The following is a 23,720-nucleotide window of genomic DNA, read 5'->3' as shown; positions in this document are numbered from 1 at the left end:
AAATGAAAATATTAGCTTTAGCTATAACTAAGAACACCTCTACCAGTGAATACTACATGGAAGGACAGGCAGAGAAGGAACTAAGTTTGTGAGTGTCAGAGGCAGAAGTTAAATTTTTTTTTGTCTTTTTGTCTTTTTCCAGGGCTGTACCTGCAGCATATGGAGGTTCCCAGGCTAGGGGTTGAATTGGAGCTGTAGCTGCTGGCCTTCACCATAGCCACAGCAATGCAGGATCTGAGCTGCATCTGCGATCTACACCACAGCTCATGGCAACGCCGGATCCTTAACCCACTGAGCAAGGCCAGGGATCGAACCCGCAACCTCATGGTTCCTAGTCGGATTTGTTAACCACTAGGCCATGACGGGAACTCCCATAGAAGTTAAATATTTTTACATGATGGCCTTGATCTTCTTCAGTGACACTGTAGACATCAGTTGAAAGGGATTATGGTTTGAGAAAATAGCTTAAAATTTACAAGAGCATAAGAATTAATGGATATATGGCATTAGTGTAAACCCTGATGTTAATAATTGTCTTTCTTTACCTTTATTTGCATCTCTCAGGTGTGGCCACCTGGATGGGGACCCTAAAGAAGTATCCCCTATCTTCACACAGTTCCTCGACTGTATCTGGCAGTTAATGGAACAGTTTCCTTGCGCATTTGAGTTTAATGAAAATTTCCTGCTGGAAATTCATGACCATGTTTTCTCCTGCCAGTTTGGGAACTTCCTTGGAAATTGCCAGAAAGATCGGGAAGATATGAGGTAAATTCAGTTTGTGAGAAAATACTGAAGAGGGAGGGGGATCAGTGTAAAAGGAATTTAGTCACCACCCTGAATTTGGATAGCAGTTCAGGAAAGGGGATGAGATGACAACTATAAAAATTACTTGTGAATTATAAGGCAATGTTTGCATGAGGATTCCTTAAAACCTCAGATTCTTTATCTATGATATAGGAATAATACATACTTTTCAGAGCAATCATGAGGAACCAATGAAACAATGGATGTGCAAGGACTTTGTAAGGAACCAATTACTGTGCAGGTGTGAGTAGTCATTATTTGCAGTCCTGTATCACTTGTATCATAAAAATGGCAGCTCATAGGCTGAATCTGGCTCAACAGGCATGTTTTATTTAGTCTGTAGAATATCTTTTAAACTATGAATTGTCAGCATTTAAATATCATTATATTTCACATAGAAATACAGTTATTTTAGGATTTTTAACTAAATAGAAAATTCATTGTGCCAAGATATTCTGTAAAATCAGAAACTCTGGCAGCACTGGACCTTATGTTCACATGGCGATGATCAGCTAGAGCTGAATAAGAATTGCTCCATTTGGATGAGGCCAACTCACTCTTATCTGCAACAATTCTCACCACTCTCTCTCTATTTTTTTTTCCGGATGCTCTTTTTTTTTTTATTTTCCCACTGTAGAGTAAGGGGGTCAGGTTATCCTTACATGTATACATTACAATTACATTTTTCCCCCACCCTTTGCTCTGTTGCAACATGAGTATCTAGACAATGTTCTCAATGCTATTCAGCAGGATCTCCTTGTAAATCTATTCTAAGTTGTGTCTGATAAGCCCAAGCTCCCGATCCCTCCCACTCCCTCCCCCTCCCATCAGGCAGCCACAAGTCTCTTCTCCAAGTCCATGATTTTCTTTTCTAAGGAGATGTTCATTTGTGCTGGATATTAGATTCCAGTTATGAGTGATATCATATGGTATTTGTCTTTGTCTTTCTGGCTCATTTCACTCAGTATGAGATTCTCTAGCTCCATCCATGTTGCTGCAAATGGCACGATGTCATTCGTTTTTATGGCTGAGTAGTATTCCATTGTGTATATATACCACATCTTCCGAATCCAATCATCTGTCGATGGACATTGGGTTGTTTCCATGTCTTGGCTATTGTGAATAGTGCTGCAATGAACATGCGGGTGCACGTGTCTCTTTTAAGTAGAGTTTTGTCCGGATAGATGCCCAAGAGTGGGATTGCAGGGTCATATGGAAGTTATATGTATAGATTTCTAAGGTATCTCCAAACTGTTCTCCATAGTGGCTGGACCAGTTTACATTTCCACCAACAGTGTAGGAGGGTTCCCTTTTCTCCACCACTCTCTATATTTTATTCTCAGTGCACTTCTAATCTTATATTCCCAGCTCATGTAGGCAGTTGAATTTGCCCCAGACTTAAACTCTAATATCCTCACAATATATAAAATGTAAACAGTTTTTGAAGTTGACAAATTGAGTTTCTGTGAATAAGTCAGAGAAAAGGAAATAGAGAGGAAAGTAGCTATATCACAAGCCACTCTTGTTTCATAGCTGTTGCAGTTAGTGCAAGTTCTCAGGGCCCTCTGTAATGTATCCTGATTCTTTTTTCTTGTCAACACAGATAACAGTGATGACTCTTGCTGCTTTAACATTTGTACTTACTTGGTAGCTTCTATATCCATTTCTCTTTCATTTTGCAGCCATACCTTTCTTACCTTCTTGCCAAATACTTTTAGACACATTCCTTCTGTCTCTGACCCTGTTTTCCAAGCATTAAAATCTAAGATCTTTGCCCTATTCTTTTTTTCTGCCCTCTTAGAATGAGGCTAGTATATCTTAGACCAGTTCCCCACACAAAGCTGAACCTTCATGTAAAAGTATGAAAGTTGAAAATTTTAACATATATTAAAATAGTTATTACTTAAAACAAACAGAAATATCATTCATCCATGAAAGGAAAGGCATTAAGTCTAGAATCAGAGACCTGGATTTAAATTTTGCTTCTGTCACTACTAGCTGTGACTTTTTGCAAATTAATTTGTGTCTCATTTTCTCGTGATTATTTTGTGGATAAAATATTTCAGGTTAATTATGAAAAGTTAATGAGATGTTTTAGGTAGAGTCTGGAACAGTGTTTGACATAGTAACCACTCAATAAATACTAGTCCCCTTACCTCTGCAAGATTTTTTTTTCTTTTTTCAGTTAACAACAAATAAGATGGGTATACAAGGCCTTTGGCCTCACTGAAATGGTGTGAGGATTCTAAAAGCTACAAGACTACACTTTTAGGTCCTACAACCTGTACCACTTCTCTTTGTTCTCCTCTTTAAGCTTTCTTAGACAATATGTTTGCAAATGATCTTCCCATGCATGGTTACAAAACAGCTCTCATTAGGAAGAATGGATCGCATTCTTTTTGAAGTGTTAGCTAAGGGACTTCCTTGCTGGGTAAGCAGGCTCCCTAAGATCTTAACTAAAGTATAAGAAGAATCAGTCTTGCAATGTGAATATCATAGTCTGTGCTGCTCATCAATGATAACTCACAAGGAGTTCCCGTCATGGCGCAGCGGTTAACGAATCCGACTAGGAACCATGAGGTTGCGGGTTCAATCCCTGGCCTTGCTCAGTGGGTTAAGGATCCGGCGTTGCCGTGAACTGTGGTGTAGGTTGCAGATGCGGCTCGGATCCTGCGTTGCTGTGGCTCTGGAGTAGGCCAGCGGCAACAGCTCCGATTCGACCCCTAGCCTGGGAACTTCCATATGCCGCGGGAGCGGCCCAAGAAATGGCAAAAAGACAAAAAAAAAATGATAACTCACAAATATTTTCTCATATAAATTGCTAACTATCTTTCACTGTCATATGCATTCTGAGAGGAGGAGAAGCTGGCTTGAAATAAAATATAGAAAAGCCAGAAATTCACCCTCTGGTCTGTCTGTTGACTTACTTATAAGATTTTTAAAAGCAATTCCATACTTTTTAAAACTGGAAAGGTCTAATGAATGGGTTCATAGAATCTGAGATTTGGAAGAGACCTTAAAGACTAAATTATATGTGAGGAGATGGGCCCAGAAAGAGCTAAGGACATTCCTAAGATTATGTAGCTACTCCACAGCAGAGACTATACTTAACATCTGTTCTTCAATGTGGAACTCTTTTTAACCTCTTATTCATTTAAAAATGGATAAATTGAAACCCAGATAATTTGTTACTCAGTGCTCACTAGCCATTCTTTTCCATTTTAATTCTATTATAGCCTATCCCTTGCTCTTGGGTTGGGTTACTTATTTTAAAAAAATGGGCTGATTATCATGTTCAACATGACTGTGTGAGATTAGTTGCTTGCTGCTTTTAATTTTTTGGATTGTTTTTCTTTCCTGACAGAATCTATGAGAAAACCCATTCCCTGTGGCCTTTCTTGGTTCAGAGGAAACCAGACTTCAGGAACCCTCTCTATAAAGGCTTCACTGTGTATGGGGTACTCAATCCTAGTACTGTGCCCTACAACATTCAGTAAGTTCCTAAGTTGTCCCATCCTTTCTTACAACAGGCTTCAGGACCTTAGCTGCTTTGCTTTTCTTTGTATAGCTCACATTATCTCCATAAGCCTGGATGTGGAGTAGACACTCCCCAGATCACCCATTCCTTGCTCCCTTTGGTTTTCAGGGCTTTATTGTTCCTTGCTTATGGAAATGAAAAAATAATATTTGATTAGTAGTAATACAACCAGTCAGGATATATGTTGTTTCATTCCTTTTAGTCTTTCCCTGTATCTTCCTGTTCTTTCCCATCCTTTTTCTCCAAAGAGAAGGGAAAACAGAGAAACAGAATGTGATGGTATTGTTTGCTTTAAATTGTAAAGTACAGGGTGCCTTGCTCACTGACCACAACCCAGTGATTAAAATACATGGAGTTCCTACTGTGGTGCAACAGAATCGATGGCATCTTGGGAGCACTGGGATACAGGTTTGATCCCCAGCCCACCACAGTATGTTAAGGATCCAGCGTTGCCACAACTGAGGCTTAGGTCACAACTATAGCTTGGATCTGATCCCTGGCCCAGGAACTCCATATGTCGAGGGTTGGCCAAAAGGAAAAAGAAATTAGTACAAGACAGAGTTCAATACACTTATTAGCTCTAATAGTTTATTCTGCATATTCCTTATAATTTTGTATATGTAAGCTAATGTCATTTCTGAATAGAGATTCTTTTACTTGTTCTTTTCCAGTTTGGATGCCTTTTATTTTCTTGCCTAATTGAGCTGTTTAAAACTTCCAGTGAAAGTAGGCATCCTTCTACCCTTCCTAAGCTTAGGGGGAAATCTTTCAGTCTTTCTCCATTGAGTCTGTCAAAGAGTTTTGTTTTGTTTTACTTTACAAATGACCTTTACCATGTTTAGGACATTCCTTTTTATTCCCAGCTTTTTAAATGCTTTTATGATGGAAGGGTGTTAGATTATGTCAGGTGTTTTTTCTGCATGATGTTAAGATTCAGGTAACTATGTGTTATTTTATCCTTAATTTTATTAATGTGGTATATAACGATTGATTTTCAGATGTTGAACTACCCACCCTTTCCTAGGGTAAACCCCACTTGGTCATGGTGTGTAATCCTCTTAACGTGCTGCTGCATTCAGTTGGCTAAGTAGATCATTGAGGATGTTTGCATCTATATTGAAAAAACATATTGATCTATAATATTGTTTTCTTGTGACAACAGGGTCTGACTTTGGTATATAAGGTGTAAAGTTAAGTTTTTTGAGATCTTTCTTCTTTTTTTTAACAATTTCATGGAAAAGTTTTATTTATTTGTTTTTTTTCCATAATTATTTTTAATTACAACAATAATAAAAACTCCATTAATGAAGCAAATCTTGTTAGAAACTAATTAAGAAAACTTGGTAGAATTCAAATTGGAAACAGTTTGAATTGACAATTCTGAGTGCATAGTGGTAAGAAACTGTCTATCATACAGTAAATAAAGAACATTTTAAATCTTACCCTTCAGCTGTATGTTCATAGCTCTTTTATAATTGTAGGTAACTAGCTAGTTAACTAATTCCAAAGCAAATATATTCATCACTGTATACAATTTTCTTTTCATGTTCAATAATATCTAGTGATTGGTTTGCATGTTTTAGGAAGAATGCCTGTTCTTTAATTTTTTTTTTTACAAAATAAAATACATATATTTAAACACAATTACATTCACACAGATTATTATATCATGGATCTTAAGAAACATATTAAGCGACTCCCTTTGGAGAAGTGGAATGGAAAATATGCTGAGACAAATAGGAAATTTATTCTATACTTTATCCCATTTTGTGTGGCTTTCACATTTACTATTTAGTATTATCTTACATTTCAATTTTTCTTTAAAAATTAGCATTATATTAAAATTTTGTGTATTATGCAACTGAAATTTATAAAGAAGAAAGCCTTATATACCATTAAATATTTTATATAGCACAATAAAAAGAATAACTTAACTGGTAAGAATTACAAAAACAATATACCCTTTGAAAATAAGTAAAATATAAAATGCATAAGTTGGTTAAAAAACAGTGTAACTGTATAAATATGCCCTCACAATTTGTTCCATCTCATTGATTCTTCAATAAAGGCATTACACCACTCTAGGTAATCTGATAAACAAGACATTATAGACTTTACATTGTACCATGGAGAGAAATGGTTATTAATAATACAATTGTAGGCCTGTATTATTTAATTGTACAGTTGCATTATTTAATTATAATTATCATAAATTCTTTGATGGAGAGGAAATCAGAATCAGATGTAAGACTTCAGCATTCCAAGAGTGATGTCAAATGACCCCCTTCATGGTGGATTATGCACTTATTTCCTATGAGATATATTTCTTCTCCAGAGATTCCTTGTTTGTGTATCAATTGTAGATTTTTGGTTTGCAGTTATTCTGAAGTTTTGATATAAGAGTCTATATGTATACAAGATTGTTTTAAGTTGTTGGTCTCTTAATTGCAAGTGCATCTCTGGTGTCCTGCATTTGTACCCACCTCTTCTCATGATTTCTGATTTTGGTGGTAAAATTGTGCATGATGATTTTGTATCTTTACTGTATATATACCTTTACTGGTGAGCCTTGTCATTTGTGGAATTTTTGTTTCCTGTTGCTGTCTTTTCTTTTCTGCCTATAGAAGTTCCTTTAGTATTTGTTGTAAGGCTGGTTTAGTGTTGCTGAATTCTCTCAGCTTTTGCTTATCTGAGAAGGTTTTGATTTCTCCTTCAAACCTGAATGAGAGCCTTGCTGGGTAAAATAATCTTGGCTGGAGGTTTTTTCCTTTCATCGCATTAAATATATCGTGCCACTCCCTTCTGGCCTGCAGAGTTTCTGCTGAAAAATCTGCTGATAACCTTATGGGGATTCCCTTGTATGTTACTTGCTTCTTTTCTCTAGCTGCTTTCAAGATTTTCTCTTTGTCTTTAATTTTGGTCAGTTTGATTAATATGTGTCTCGGTGTATTCCTCCTTGGGTTTATTTTATATGGTACTCGTTGTGCCTCCTGGATTTGAGTGAGTGGTTCTTTTCCCATGTGAGGGAAGTTTTTGGCTATTATCTCTTGGAATATTTTTTCTGTCCCCTTCTCTCTCTCTTCTCCTTCTGGCACCCCTATAATACGGATGTTGGTGCGTTTCACATTGTCCCAGAGATCTCTGAGACTCTCTTCATTTGTTTTCAGTCTTTTTTCTCTTTTCTGTTCTGCATCCATAATTTCCACTAATCTATCCTCCACCTCAGTTATTCGTTATTCTGCCTCCTGTATTCTGCTGTTAGTTACTTCTAGTGTATTTTTCATTTCAGTTATTGTATTTTGCATCACTTCTTGTTTAAGTTTTATATCTTGTATCTCTTTGCTCAGTGTTTCCTGTAAGTTACCCACCTTTGCCTCCCGTTTATTCCCAAAGTCTTGCATCATCTTCAGCATCAACAATCTAAAGTCTTTTTCCTGGAGGCTAAGAATCTCCTCATCGCTTAGCTGATTTTCTGGGGTTTTTCCTTTCTCCCTCATCTGAGTTATAGTTCTCTGTCTTTTCATTTTTATAGGTTTTTGGTGTGGTGACCTTCTTACAGATAACAGAGCTGTAGCCTTTCTTACTTCTGGTGTCTTCCCCCCTTGAGGCTTGCTGTAAGCTTCCTGATGGGAGGGGCTGGTGCCTGCCCCCTGGTAGGTGGAGCTGATTCTAATCCCTCTGGTGGGTGGTGCTTAGTCTCTGGATGGGATTAGAGGCATCTGTGTGCCTGAGGGGTCTTTAGGCAGCCTGTTTACTGAGGGGCAGGGCTGTGATCCCACCTGGATTATTGTTTGCCCTGGGGCTTCTCAGCACTGACTAACAGGTGGGGCCAGATTTTCCCAAAATGGCCACCTCCATAGAAAGGCAGCTGCTGAATATTCCTGAGTTTTGCCTTCAATGTCCCTCCCTCACAACAAACCACATTCACCCCTGTTTTCCCAGGATGTCCTCCAAGAACTGCAGTCAGGCTTGACCCAGATTCCTATGGAGACTTTGCTTTGCCCTGGGATCCAGTGCACGTGAAAGTCTGTGTGTGCCTTTTAAGAATGGGGTCTCTGTTTCCCCTGTTCCTGTTGAGCTCCTGCACACAAGCCCCACTGGCCTTCAATGCCAGATGCTCCAGGGGCTCTTTCTCCCAGTGCCAGATCCCCACATGTGAGGGTTTGATGTGGGGCCCAGAACTCTCACTCCTGTAGGTGAGTCTCTCTCTGTGAACCAGTTAGTTTTCAGTCTGTGGAGCTTCCCACCCGGGAGGTATGTGGTTGTTTATATCGTGAAATCACCCCTCCTACCTCTTGATGTGGCCTCCTCTTGTTCTTCTGGGGTAGGGTATCTTTTTTAAGGTTTCCAGTCCATTTGGGTGGGGATTGCTCAGCTTTTAGTTGTGAATTTTGTTGTTTTTAGGAGAGAAGTTGAGCTCCAGTCTTCTTTTTTAATGACTGCATTTACAGCTATAAATTTCCCTCTTAGCAGTACTTTCTATATTGTGTTTTTGTTTATACCCATCCCAAAGTATTTTTTAATTTGAATTTCATATAAAAAAGAATTTATTTACAAAGCTTGGATATGTCACTTAAATGCATTTAAAGACAATTCTAAAATATATACAGAAATGATTTGAAAGTTATAGTTAATAATTAAATATAAGAAGTGGTGAATTGGGGAGTTCAAGACACAGCTTCCCTCACCTCCCCCAGTGTCATCTTCATCCAGGTGAGGCATCCTGGACATCCTTTCTCCCATGCAGACTCCAGGAGGCAGTCAGTTAAATCACTTTATTCCTTACAAGTCTGTGGGATAGATTCTAAGAAGGAGGGTGTGTGGATTGAAGGGAATGTGGGCATTTAATTCATTAATAGGTGATACCAGATTGGCTCCAGATGTTTTTTCTTGAGCCTAACCTTCTCGTGGGGTGGGGGTACCTGCTTCTCTCTCTCTTCGCAGGCAGAGCCTGATTTCCCAGCCATCTCCCTTTTCTTACTTCCTTCAGGAAAAAGGCCCACCCTTTTTACCTGACCCTTTTCATCAGCAATTTAGGGTTTTGACCAGTGCTGTGCTGAGGTACGTTGGAGCCTGATGTAATGGGTTGTATATGTGCTTCCCCTTTCCCACTTTTTGTTCTCTATGTCTATGTGTTTGTCTTGTTTTGTTTGTTTATTGTTCTTTTTATTCCACATAGGAGTGAAATCACACAGTATTTGTCTTTCTCGAGCTGACTTTTTTCACTTGGCATAAATAGGTAAGATCCATCCATGTTGTTGCTATTGGAAAGATTGTATCTTTTTATGGCTGAGTGGTATTCCATTGTGTATTGTTTATGTGTGTATGTGTGTATGACATCTTTATTCATTCATCTGTCAGTGAGCACTTAGATTGTTTCCATACCTAGGCTATTATAAATAATGCTGCAATAAACATAGGGGGCATGTATCTTTTCAAATTATTATTTTCATATTTTTTGGATGATTATCCAGAAGTAGAATAGCTGGACAGTATGATATTTCTGTTCTTAATTTTTTGAAGAATCTCCATGCTGTCCTCCATACCGGCTGCATCAATTTACATTGCACAAGGGTTCCCTTTTCTCTACTTCCTTTCCACCACTTGTTATTTCTTGCCAAAATGTACTAGCCGTTCTAATGGGCACGAGTTGATATATAGTGGTTTTGATTTGCATTTCCCTAATAATTAGTGATGTTGAACATCTTTTCATGTGCCCATAGGCCACCTCTATATCTTCTTTGGAATATCTATTCAGATCCTTTTCCCTTTTTTTTAAAATTAGGTTGTCTGTTTTGTGGTTGAGTTGTATGAGTTCTTTATATATTTTGGCCCCTTATCAGATCACATACATGATTTGCAAATGACTTCTCTCATTTGGTAGCTTGTCCTTTCATTTTGCTGATGATTTCCTTTATAGTGTACAGAAGGCTTTTAGTTTGATATATTCCCATTTATTTATTTTTTCTTTTGTTTCCCTTGCCTTGGGGGAAATATCCAGAAAGATATTACCAAGACCAGTGTCAAAAGATGTACTGCCTGTTTTCTTCTAGAGGTCTTATGGGTTTCAGTTCTTATATTCAAGTATTTAATCCATTTTGAGTTGATTTTTGTGTATGGTATGAGATAGTGGGTCTAGTTTTTCTTTCTTTTTTTTGCATATAGATTATCTAATTTCCCTAACACCATTTAATGAAGAGACTATCCTTTGTCCATTGTGTGTTCTTTGCTCCTTTGTGATAAATTAATTGTCTGTATATGTATGGGTTTAGTTCTGTGAACTCAATTCTGTTGCACTGACCCTGTCTGTTTCTTTTATTCTGCCAATACTATACTCTTGATATTATATCTTTGTGATATACTCTGAAATCTGGGAGGGTGATACCTCCAGTTTGTTCTTTTTACTCAAGATTTTCTCTTTTTTTGCTATTCAAGGTATTTTAAGGATCTACATAAATTTTAGGATGTTCTATTTCTATGAAAAATGATACCAGTACAATTCCTATCAAAATCCCTTGTTAAATTTATTCCTAGGTATTCTATAGATAAAATCACATCACACACAGTGTTTTTTTTATTTTCCTTTTGTAAATGCTCTGACCTATGTTGAATAAGGGTGGCAAGAGTGGGCATCCTTCTCTTGTTCCTGATCTTAAAGGTATAGCTTTCAGTTTTCATTGCTGAGTATGATATTAGCTGTGAGTTTGTCATACATGGCTTTTATTATGTTGAGGTACATTCATTCTATACCATTTTATTGAGAGTTTTTATCATAAATTGGTATCGAACCATGTCAAATGCTTTCTCTGCATCTCTTGAAATGATCATATGATTTTATCCTTCATCTTGCTGATGTGGCATATAATATTGATTGATTTTTGAATGCTAAACCATACTTGCATCCCTGGAATAAACCCCACTTGATCAAGTTGACTCATTTTAATGTATTTTTGTATATGCCTTGTTAATATTTTAACAATTTTTGCATCTATGGTCATTAGAGATACTGACCTATACTCTTTTTCAGTTGCCCTTGTCTGGTTTTCATATCAGGTAGTATAGAGTTCATAAAATGAATTGGGAAATGTTCCCTCCTGTTCAGTCTTTGGAAGAGTTTGAGAAGGGTAGGCATTAAATCTTCTTTAAATGTTTGGTAGAATTCACCTATGAAGCCATTTGGTTTTTTATTTTTTTTATGGCCATGCCCTTGGCATTTGGAAGTTGCTGGGCCAGGGATTGAATTTGAGCCTGAAGTTGTGACCTCTGCCACACTTGCAGCAACACCAGATCCTTTGACCCACTGCACTGGGCTGGGGATCATACCTGCACCTCCACAGTGACCCAAGCCACTGCAGTTGGATTCTTAACCTACCATGCCACAGCAGGAACTCCCTTGGTTTTGTTTCCTGAGGAGGTTTTTGATTACTGTTTCAATCTCCTTACTAGTGATCTGTCTTTTCAGGTTTTCTATTTCTTCATTATTCAGTCCCGGAAGGTTGTATGATTCTAAACATTTATCCATTTTTTAAGGTGTCTAATTTTTTGCTGTCTAACTATTCACAGTATTCACTTATAATCTTTTGTATTTCTGTGATATCCATTGTAATTACTTCTCTTTTGTTTTTAATTTTATTTAGCTATGCCTTCTCTCTTTTTTCTTTGTGAATTAAGCTAAAAGTTGGTCAATTTTATCTTTTCAAAGAACAAGCTCCTAGTTTTTTGATGTTTTCTATTGTCTGTTTAATCTCTATTTCTTTTATTTCTGCTCTGATCCTTATTAATTCCTTCCTTCTACTGACTTTGGGCTTTATTTATTGTTCATTTTCTAGTTCTTTTAGGTTTAAGGTTAGGTTGTTGTTTTGAGATTTTTCTTGTAACTTGAGGTAGGCCTGTATTGCTATAGACTTCCCTCTTACTACCACTTTTGCTGCTTCCATAGATATTGGTATGTCATATTTTCATTGTCATTTGTCTTCAGGTATTTTTTATTTCTTCTGTAATTTCTTCATTGACCCAATATTTGTTTAGTAATATGTTTCTTACTTTCCACATATTTGTGATTTTTTTCCAGCTTATTAAATCTTATAGTTGATTTCTGATTCTATATGCTACTGTGATCAGAAAAAAGGCTTGATATGATTTTAGGCTTCTGAAATTTATTGAAACTTGTTTTGTGTCCCAGCATATGACATTGTTGAGAATGTTCCATGTGAACTTGAGAAGAATCTTTATTCTGTTGCATTTAGAAGCAATGTTCTGTACAAATATATCAGATCAACCTGGTCTAATGTTTCCTTTAAGGCTGCTGTTTCTTTGAAAACTTTCTGCCCGGATGATGTAAGTGGAGTGGTAAAGTCCCCTACAATTATTGCGTTGCCTTCTGTGTACCCCTTTAGGTCTGTTAATAATTGCTTTATGTATTTTGATGCTCCTTAACATGGTACATAAATGTTAATAATTGTTATGTCTTCTTGATGAATTGTACCCTTTGTCATTATGTACTGTCCATCTTTGTCTCTTGTTACATTTTTTGGCACTAAGTCTATTTGTCTGATATGGCATAAGTACACTCGCTTTTTTTGGGGAGGGTGACACTTTTTGGAGGCTGATGCTTTTTGCTTAACTTTGAGCTTGTGTTTTTCTTTAGAGACGAGACGAGTCTCCTGGAGGCAGTGTATAGGTGTGTCTTGTTTTTTTGTTTGTTTGTTTGTTTTTTGTTTTTTGTTCATCTAGCCACTCTATATCCCTCTCTTTTTTTATAGCTGTACCCATGGCATATAGAAGTTCCCAGGCCAGGGATTGAATCCGAGCCACAGCTTTGACATAGGTCTCAGCTGCAGCAATGCTGGATCTTTTAACCCATTGCCTTGGGGCAGAGATCAAACCTGTACCTCTGCAGTGACCTGAACCACTGCAGTCAAATCCTTAAGCCACGGCACCACCACAGGAACTCCCACTTTGTACATTTGATTGCTGAATTCAGTCAGTTTATATTTAGGGCGATTATTGCTATTGAAGGCTTAATACCACCATATGATTTTTTTTATGGTTGATGTATATCTCCATTGTTTATTTTTCCTTATGCTTCTGTCTGCCATTTTAGTTTGATGGCTTTCTATGATGTTTTTCTCAGTTCCCTCTTTTATGTTTTGTGCTCTGCTCTAGATTTGTGTTTTGTGATTACCATAAGGTTTATGTAAAGTATCTCTTAAGTAAAGTATCCTTTTTCTTCTGATAATATCTTATCTTCATTTTTCTATACTATTCTATCCTTTTCCTCCTTCCCTTTTGTATCTGTGTTATCTCCAATTATTCTTTTATGAGTTAGTTACTAACATCCTATTTTAATACAGAGTTGTTTTCTGAGTCTGTTTGTCACTTTACTCAACGTGAAGGTCATATAGTAGTTATACAACGTCATATAGTAGTTCTATTTTTAGATTTTTGAGAACTATCCATACCATTTATATAGTAGCTGTTTGAATTTACATTCCCACCAACAGCTTACAAGGGTTCCTCTTTCTCGACATCCTTGCCAACATTTGTTATTTGTGTTCTTTTTGAATTCTGATGTATTTACATCTTTTGACTCTTCTGACATGTGTGAAGTGATATCTCATTTTGGTTTTGATTTGCACTTCCCTGATGATTTGCAACGTTGAGCATCTTTTCATGTGCCTGTTGACCACCTGCATTTCCTCTTTGGAAAAATGGCTATTTAGTTCCTCTGCCCATTTTTCAATTGGGTTGTTTGTTTTTTAATGTTGAGTTGTATGTGCTATTTATATATTTTGGATATTAAACCATAATCAGTCATATCATTTGCAAATGTTTTCCCCCATTCAGTAGGTTGTCTTTTCCTTTTGTTGATAGTTTCCTTTGCTGTGTAAAAGCTTTTAAGTTTTATTAGGTCCTATTTGTTAATTTTGCTTTTATGTTCTTTGTTTGAGAGGCTATTTCCCAAAATATCCTGCCACAATTTGTGTCAAAATGATCTGCCTATGTTTTCTTCAGGAGTTTTATGGGTTTTAGTTGTTTATTTAGGTCTTTAATCAATTTAGAGTTTATTTTTATTTATGGTGTTAGAGAGTCTTCTAATTTCATTCTTTTACATGTAGCTGTCCAATATTCCCAGCACTAGTTCCTGAAGATACTTTTTTTCCATTGTATATACCTGCCTCCATTGCTGTATATTAGTTGACCATAGATGTGTAGGTTTATTACGAATATCTATTCTGTTCTATTGATCTATTTATGTTTGTGACAGTACTGTACTGTATTGATTACTGTAGCACCACAGTAAAGTCTGAAGTCAGGGAGAATGATTTCTCCAGCTCTGTTCTTTCTCAAGATTGTTCTGGCTATTCAAGATCTTTTATTTTTTCATAGAATTTTTAAAATTATTTGTCCATAGAATTTTTTAAATTATTTGCCCTTTGTATTTTGACAGAGATTGTGTTGAATTTGTAGAATTTGTAGATTGCCTTGGGTCATTTCAGAAATATAATTCTCCCAATCCATGAAGAACAGTACATCTTTCTGTTTGTGTCATCTTCAGTTTCTTTCATCAGTGTCTTATTTTTTTCCAGGTAATTTTTTTCTAGGTATAGATATTTTACCTCCTTAGGTAGATTTATTCCTAGGTATTTTATTCTTTCTGATGCAATTATAAATGAGATTGTTTCCTTAATTTCTTTTTCTGATACTTTGTTGTTAAGGTATAGAAATGTAATAGATTTCTTTATATTAATTTTGTATCATACAACTTTATAAAATTCATTGATAGGCTATAGTAAGTTTTTTTCTGTTGGCGTCTTTAGAGTTTTTATATATAGCATGATGTCATTTGCAAACAGTGCAAGTTTTACTTCTTCCTTTCCAATTTTGATTCTTTTTTCTTTTTCTTGTTTATTTGCTGTGGCTTGGAATTCCTGTGGGGAATAAAAGTATTGGAAGTGGCGTCCCTGACTTATTCCTAATCTTAGAAGTAATGCTTTCAGCTTTTGACCATTGAGTATGATTGCTAGTGCCCTTGCCATATATTTCCTTTATTATATTAAGGTGTGTTCCCTTTATATAAACTTTGATGAAAGTTTTTATCATGAATGGAAGTTGATTCTCCCCCAAAGCTTTTTCTTTATCTGTTGAACTGATCAAATGCTTTTTTTATTCTTCATTTTGTTAATGTGATATATCACAGTGATTGACTAAATTTTGAAAAAATCTTTGCATACCTGAAATGAATCTCACTTGATCATGGCTTATGATCCTTTTGATATATTGGTGGACACAGTTTGCTAATATTTTGTTGAGAATTTTTACATGTATTTTCATCAGTGATACTGGCCTGTACTTACCTTTTTTGTGATATCTTTGTCTGGTTTTGGTATCAGTGTGATGCTGGCCCTGTATAATGAATTCAGAAGCATTCCTTCCTCTACAATTTTTTGTAATAATTTAAGGAGATATGTTAATTCTTCTCTAAATGTTTGGTAGAATTCATCTGTTAAGCCACATGGTTCTTCAGTTTTGTTTATTGAGTATTTTTATTATTGATTAAATTTTATTACTAGTAATGGGTCTGCTTTTATTTTCTATTTCTTGCTGGTTCAGTCTTGGGAGACTGTACATTTCTTGGAATTTGCCCTTTGTTTCTAAGTTGTCCATTTTATTAGTGTATAATTGCTCATGATAATCACTTGCCTTTGTATTTCACTGGTGTCAATTGTGAATTCTTATTTTTGATCTCTTATTTTCTTTATTTGGGCCCTCTATTATTTTTTTCTTGATGAGCCTGGCTAAGGGTTTTTAAGTTTTGTTTATCTTCTCCAAGAACCAGCTCTTATTTGCATTGATCATTTAAATTTTTTCTTAGTGTCTATTTCATTTATTTCCACCATGATAATTATGCTTTCTTTCCTTCTATTAACTTTATTTTGTTCTTCTTCTTCTAGTTATTTTAGGTGTGAGTTTATTTGAGATTTTTCTTATTTCCTGAGTTAAGCTTGTATTGCTTTTAAATGTCCTTCTTATAACTGCTTTTGCTGCATCTCATTTTTCTGTTTGTTTATTTATGTATTTACTTATTTATTTAGTCATTCTTTTATTTTTATGGCCACACCTGCAGCATATGGAAGTTCCCAGGCAAGGGAACTGTATCAAGAGTTGTAGTTGTGGCACAGATCACAGCCATGACAACACCAGATCCAAGCCATATCTGTGACCTAGAGCACAGCTTGCAGCAGTGCCAGATCATTAACCCACTGAATGAGACCAAGTATCAAACCCACATCCTCATGAAACAATGTCGGGTCCTTAACCTACTCAGCTACAACAGGAACTTTTTTGGATCATTGTGTTTTTTATTTTATTTGTTTCCTGGTACTTTTTTTCATTTCCTGTATGATTTCTTCAGTGACCCTTTGGTAATTTGGTAGCATATGTTTAGCTTCCATATTTTTGTGTGTGTTTTTCAGGTTTCCTTTTTCTTTTTAGGGCTGCACCTGCAGCATATGGAACTTCCCAGGCTAGGGGTTGAATCAGAGCTACAGCTGTGGGCCTATACCACAGCCATGGCAATGAGGGATCCAAGCCACATTTGCAACCTACACCACAGCTCACAGAAACACTAGATCCTAACCCACCGAGTGAGGCCAGGGATTGAACTTGCACCCTCATGGATACTAGTCAGATTCATTTCCATGGCACTAAAAGGAGAACCCCCAGCAGGGTTGTTTTGTTTGTTTGTCTTTATTTTTGTTTTGTTTTGTTTTGTTTTGGTAGTTGATTTCTAGTCTCATAGCTTTGTCGTTCAAAAAGATGGTTTCAAATTTTAATATTTACCAGTGCTTGTTTTGTGGCATAGTATGTGTTCTATCCTTGAAAATGTTCCATGTGACCTTGAAAAAATGTGCATGGTGCTGCTTTTGCATGGTGTTAAGTCCATTTGGTATAGTCTGTCACTTAAAGTCAGTGTTTCCTAATTGATTATCTGTCTGAATGACATGTCCATTGATGGAAGTTGGGTCGTGGTGGGGTTTTCAAATTCCTTACAATTATTGTGATGTGGTTAATTTCTCCCTGTTTGTCTGTTAATATTTCCCTTATGTATTTAGGTGCTCCTATGTTGAGTACATATATATTTATAATTATTATATTTCTTTGACCCCTTGATCATTATGTAATGGCCTTCTTTGTCTCTTATAATAGTTTTTATTTTAAAGTCTGTTTTGTCTGATACATTTATTACCACTCTTGCATTCTTTTGATTTCAATTTGTACAGAATACCTTTATCCATCCCCTCACTTTCAGTTTATGTTTTTTCTTTAGATCTGAAGTGTGAGTCTTTTTGTAGGTAGCATATATACACATCTTGTATTTGTATTCATTCAGCTAATCTGTGTCTTTTAAATTGAGCTTTTAGTGTCTATTTAAAGTAATTATTGATATATATGTTCTCATTGCCATTTTGTTAATCTTTTTGGCATTACTTTTGTAAGTCTTTTGTGTCCCTTCTTTGTCTTTTGTTCTCTTCTTATTTGGTAACTGTCTTTAGTGTTGCATTTAGATTCCTTTCTCTATTTTTGTGTAGATTTTTTACAGATTTTAGGTTTGTGTTTCCTATATAGCAATCTATCTATATACATGATTGTTTTAAGTTACTAACCTCTTAATTTCAAATACATTTTAACAACCCTGGATTTGTCTTCTCCTCTTCTCACAATTACTGTTTATTTTTATTTTTTTATTTTATAATTATTTTTATTTTTTTCATTATAGCATATTTTGCATCTAATTTTTTGTGCATTCCTTAACTGCTTATTGTGGATGTAGATGATTTTACTACTTATATCTTTTAACCTTCCTACAAGCTTTGTGCATGGATGATTTCCTACCTTTGCTGAATGTTTGTCTTTCTTTTTTTTTCAGTAAGGACATACGTAAATTTATTTTTTATTGTCTATGGTTTTTATTTATTTTTAATGAATTTTTATTTTTTCCATTATAGTTGGTTTACAGTGTTCTGTCAATTTTCTGCTGTATAGCAAAGTGACCCAGCCATACAGATATATATATGTGTGTGTGTGTGTGTGTGTGTGTGTGTGTGTGTGTGTGTATTCTTTTTGTCACATCCTCCATCATACTCCATCACAAGGGACTAGCTATAGTTCCCAGTGCTATACAGCAGGATCTCATTGCTTATCCATTCCAAATGAAATAGTTTGCATCAGTTAACCCTGTATGTTCTTCTTTCTGATGAGCTTTTTTCTTTAATAATTTTTATGTTTCTAGTTGTAGCCTTTTCTTTTCCTTGTAGAGAAGTTTCTTTACCATTTCTTGTAAAGCTGAACTTTTTTCACTTTTGCTTGTCTATAAAGCTTTTTATCTCTCCATCAATTCTGGATGAGAACTTTCCTAGTTAGATAATTCTTGGTTGTAGATTTTGACCTTTCATCACTTTAAATATATTGTGCCACTCCCTTCTGACCAGCAGAGTTTTTGCTGAAAAGTCAACTGATAGTCTTATAAAAGAGTTCCTTTATATGATATTTGTGGCTTTTCCCTTACTGTTTCTAATATTCTCTCTTTATCTTTAGTTTTTTTTTTTCCATTTTAATTATAATGTGTCTTTGTGTGTTCCTCTTTGAGTTAATCTTGTACAGGACTCTGTGCTTCCTGGGTTGGATGTCTGTTTTCTTTCTCAGGTTAGTGAAGTTTTCAGCTATTATATTTTCAAATATGTTCTGAGCCCCTTTCTATCCTATCTTTCTGGGACCCCTATAATGTAAATATTAGTGCATTTTGTGTTGTTATAGGGGTCAAACTTTTCTCATTTCATTTCCTTCTTTTTCTTATTTTTCTCTTAAGCATAAGTAATTTCTGCTACTTTGTCATCCAGCTTCCTAATCCATTACTCTCTATCATTTAGTCTACTGTTGCTTCTGTCTAGTGTCTTTTCATTTCAGTTATTGTGTTTTTCATCCCTGGTTGTTCTATATATTTTCTAACTCTTTGTTAAAACTTCTAACTTCTCACTCTGTGCATCCATTTTTCTCCCAAGTTCTTTTATCATCTTGTTGATCACTATCCTATACTCTTTCTCAGGTAGATTGCCTATCCTCACTTCACATAGTTCTTCTTCTGACATTTTACTTTGTTTCTTTGTTTGGAACATGTTCTTCTGTCACCTCATTTATCCCCAGTTGCTGTTGTTATTTTTATGTGTCTGGTGTGTTGGTTACATTCCTACTCTTAGAAAAGTGGCCTTTTGTGGGAATTGTGGTATACACCCCAGCAGCATACTCCCTTTGGGTCACCCAAGATGTATGCCTTAGGGGTTCCTGCTATGAGAGCTTTGTGGGTCCTTTTTTGGTATGCTGTTTGGGCAATCTGGTACATTTGGTTGGCTTCCAGTCTGGTTGGTTGCCAAATCTTGCCTTATGCAGAGGCTGCTAGTTGGCAGGACTGAGTCACAAGGTGGATGACTGTGGAACTGAGGGTGGTCCTGGAGCAAGTGCTGGGTTACTGGTGGGAAGAGTCAAGTTCTAGGAAACCCCAGAGGTGTTGTCTGCTAACTGGTTTGTAAAGCCAGGTCCTGGGTCTAGTACTAGCTGACTTGTAGGTGGGGCCATGTCCTAGAGTCTGCTTGCAGGGCCCAGGGCTGCCAGGGTGCTTGGGACATGTTCCTAACATCATTCAGTGTAACAGTCTGGAGTGTCCCAAATCTCCTGTTGACCTGATAGTGGGTGAGGCCAGGGCCCAGTTAGTCCCAGTGTAAAATCTGGCATGCTAGTGGGAGGGCCAGGTCCACAGGATGCAGGTTTGCTCTTTTCATGTGGCTAGTAGTGGGTGAGGCTGGTCCCAAGGCTAGGGCAGGCTTATTAGTGTTGCATTGCCAGCTCATCCCAAGGTGGTGTCTTGCCTGCTGGTAGGTGTACCCGGTACACAAGCTACAGTACTATAGTTTTCTTGTTTCATGTCTGCCCCTGGTGGGTGAAGCTGGTCCAGAGGTTACTACAGGCTCCCTCCAGGGAATTCTGGGAGATTTGGGATTCTGGGCCTCGTTCCTGCCAACTGGTGTGTGGAGCTGGATCCTGGACCCTCTGGTAGGCACAGCCATGTCCAGAGGTAGCTATGGGCTCAGGGGGTCTTACAGAAGCTTGTCTGCTGGTTTTTGGAGCTGTGTCCCTGCCTAGTTAGTTGATTTACCTGAGGTATTCCAGCAGTGGCATCTGTAGTTTCTTGGGCAAGGGCAGGGCTAGATCCTGGGGTGAATAAGTTAGAGGGATAATTCCACATTTGCACCTTCCATCACTAGTGTCCAAAATAGGCTTTCAATAATGGCTACTTCCAGTACCTATTTCCCCAGGGTATGCTGCAATTATTCCATGCCTCTCTGGGAGACTCTCAAGATCAGCAGATCTGACCCATGCTCCTATCAAACTACTGCGTCTTCCTTGTGTCCCAGAGCATGTGAGATTTTTGTGTGAGCACCTTAAAAATGGAGTCTCTATTTCCCCCAGCTTTGTGGAATTCCTGAAGGTAAGCCCTGCTGGACTTCAAAGCCAAATATTCTGGGGCCTTGCCTTCCTAGTGCAGGACCCCCAGCTTGGGAGCCCAACACTGGGTCAGACCTCTCACTCATTTGGGAGAACCTCTATGATTATAATTGTTCTGTATGTCAGTTGCCCATCCAAGGGTATGAGATTTGACTATATTGTGACTCCACACCTCCTTTCTGTCTCAATATGTATCCTACTTTTTTAAAAAAATTGATGAATCATTAATTTACAATATTGTGTTAGTTTCAAGTGTATAGGATAGTGATTTATATATATGTGTATATGTATGATATATATATATATCATATATATATTTCATATTCTTTTCCATTTAGGTTATTACAAGATATTGCATATAGTTTCCTTTGCTATATAGTGAGACCTTGTTGTTTATCTATTTTATATATGGTAGTTTGTATATGTTAATCACAAACTCCTACTGTTTTCTATCCACTTCCCCCACTATCCCCTTGGGTAACCATAAGTTGTTTTCTATGCCCGTGACTCTATTTCTGTCTTGTAAATAAGTTCATTTGTATCCGTATTTTAGATTCTACATATAAGTAATATCATATGTTATTTGTATTCCTCTTGTTTATTACTTTATTTAGTATGATAATATCTAGGTCCATCCATGTTGCTACAAATGGCATTATTTGACTCTTTTTATGGCTGAGTCATGTTCTGTTGTTTATATACCACATCTTCTTTATCCATTCATTTGTTGGTAGACATTTTGTTTGCTTCCATGTCTTGGCTATTGTAAATAGTGCTGCTATGAATATTAGGGTGTATATATTTTTTCACATTAGAGTTTTCTTTGTATATATGACCACAATGGAATTACAGGATCATATGCTAAGTATATTTTTAGTTTTTAAGGAGCCTCCATAATGTCTTACATAGTGGCTGCACCAATTTATATTCCTACCAACAGTGTAGGAAGGTTCATTTTTCTCCACACCCTCTCTGGAATTTATTATTTGTAGACTTTTAATGATGGCCATTCTGACTACTATGAGGTGATACCTTATTGTAGTTTTGATTTGTATTATCTAATAATTAGCAATATTGAGGATTTTTTCATGTGCCTGTTGGCCATCTGTTACCCTTCTCTGGTAGTCTACTAGCTAAGCTATGGTTGCATATTGATATCTTTAATTGTAAAATATCTTTTCTTCTAGGCTCCAGACTTTTTCATCAATGGCTGTTCTGAAGATATTTGTGATTTTGTGATTACTCATAATAATTTTTATTTGCATTTCTCTAATAATCAGTGATGTTGAGCATTTTTTTCATGTGCTGGTTGGCCATCTGTATATCTTCCTTGGAGAAATGTCTATTCAGATCTTTTGCCCATTTTTACACTGGGTTGTTGGCTTTTTTGCTGTTGAGTTGTATACGTTGTTTGCATATTTTAGAGATGAAGACTTTGTCAGTTGCATCATTTGAAACTATGCTCTCCCATTCTGTAAGTTGTCTTTTTGTTTTCTTTTTGGTTTCCTTATCTGTGCAAAAGCTTGACAGTTTGCTTAGGTCCCATTGGTTTATTTTTGCTTTTATTTCTGTTGCTTTGGGAGACTGACCTGAGAAAATATTCATAAGGTTGATGTCAGAGTATATTTTGCCAGTGTTCTCTTCTAGGAGTTTGATGGTGTCTTGTCTTATATTTAAGTCTTTCAGCCATTTCGAGTTTGTTTTTGTGCATGGTGTGAGGGTTTGTTCCAGTTTCATTGATGTGCATGCAGCTATCCAGATTTCCCAGCAATTATTGCTGAATAGACTGTCTTTTTCCCATTTTATGTTCTTGCCTCCCTTGTCAAAGATTAATTGACCATAGGTATCTGGGTTTATTTCTGGCTTCTCTACTCTGTTCCTTTGGTCTATCTGTCTGTTTTGGTACAAGTACCACACTGTCTTGATGACTGTGGCTTTGTAATAATGCCTGAGGTCTGGGAGAGTTATGCCTCCTGCTTGGTTTTTGTTTCTCAGGATTTCTTTGGCAATTCTGGGCTTTTTGTGGGTCCATATGAAATTTTGGATAGTTTGTTCTTGCTTGTTCTGTGAAAAATGTCATGGGTAATTTGATAGGGATTGCACTGAATCTGTAGATTGCTTTGTGTAGTATGACCATTTTTACAATATTAATTTTTCCAATCCAGGAATATGAAATATCTTTCCATTTCTTTACATCTTCTTTAATTTCCTTGATTAATATTTTATAGTTCTCAACATATAGGTCCTTTGCCTCTTTGGTAGGTGTATTCCCAGGTATTTGATTTTTTGGGACTGAATGCTCCAATCAAAATACACAGAGTGGATGATTGGATAAAAAAGGAAAAACCTTCAATCTTCTGTATTCAAGAAACTTGCCTTAGGACAAAGAACACATATAGATTGAAAGTGAGGGGGGCGGGAAAAGATATTTCATGCCAATGGACAAGACAGGAAAGCAGGAGTAGCAATACTCATATCTGACAAAATAGACTTTAAAACAAAGGCCATAAGGAAAGACAAATTAGGACACTATTTAATGCTTAAAGGATCCATTCAGGAGGAAGATATTACAATCATCAACATATATGCCCCAAATATAGGAGCACCCAGATACATACAACAAATATTAACAGACATAAAGGAGAAATTGATGGGATTATAATCATAGTAGGAGACTTTAACACCCTACTCACATCAATGGACAGATCCTCTAGATAGAAAATCAATAAAGCAACATGATCCTTTTGCTCATTGTTCAATTGGGTTGTATTTGTGTGTGTGTGTGTTGAGTCATATGAGCTGGTTGTTTATTTTGGAG

The 23,720-nt window shown here is 36.5% G+C and overlaps 1 protein-coding gene across 6 annotated transcripts in view; it reads left to right on the top strand.

Annotated features, from left to right (window-relative positions):
• The window catches only part of MTMR8 (myotubularin related protein 8), a 129,549-nt gene that overhangs the window by 72,994 nt on the left and 32,835 nt on the right, over positions 1–23,720 (top strand). For 5 of the 6 annotated variants that reach the window (XM_047765025.1, XM_047765028.1, XM_047765026.1 and 2 more), the window contains 2 exons: positions 565–765; positions 4,169–4,297. In XM_047765025.1, coding sequence (XP_047620981.1) covers positions 565–765; positions 4,169–4,297 — 330 coding nt within the window. The remainder of the gene's footprint in view (positions 1–564; positions 766–4,168; positions 4,298–23,720) is intronic. The other variant, XM_047765027.1, reaches the window with a different exon arrangement.

Source organism: Phacochoerus africanus, chromosome X, assembly GCF_016906955.1.
Source record: "Phacochoerus africanus isolate WHEZ1 chromosome X, ROS_Pafr_v1, whole genome shotgun sequence".
NCBI lineage: Eukaryota > Metazoa > Chordata > Mammalia > Artiodactyla > Suidae > Phacochoerus > Phacochoerus africanus.
This window is presented reverse-complemented; position numbering and strand designations above follow the sequence as displayed.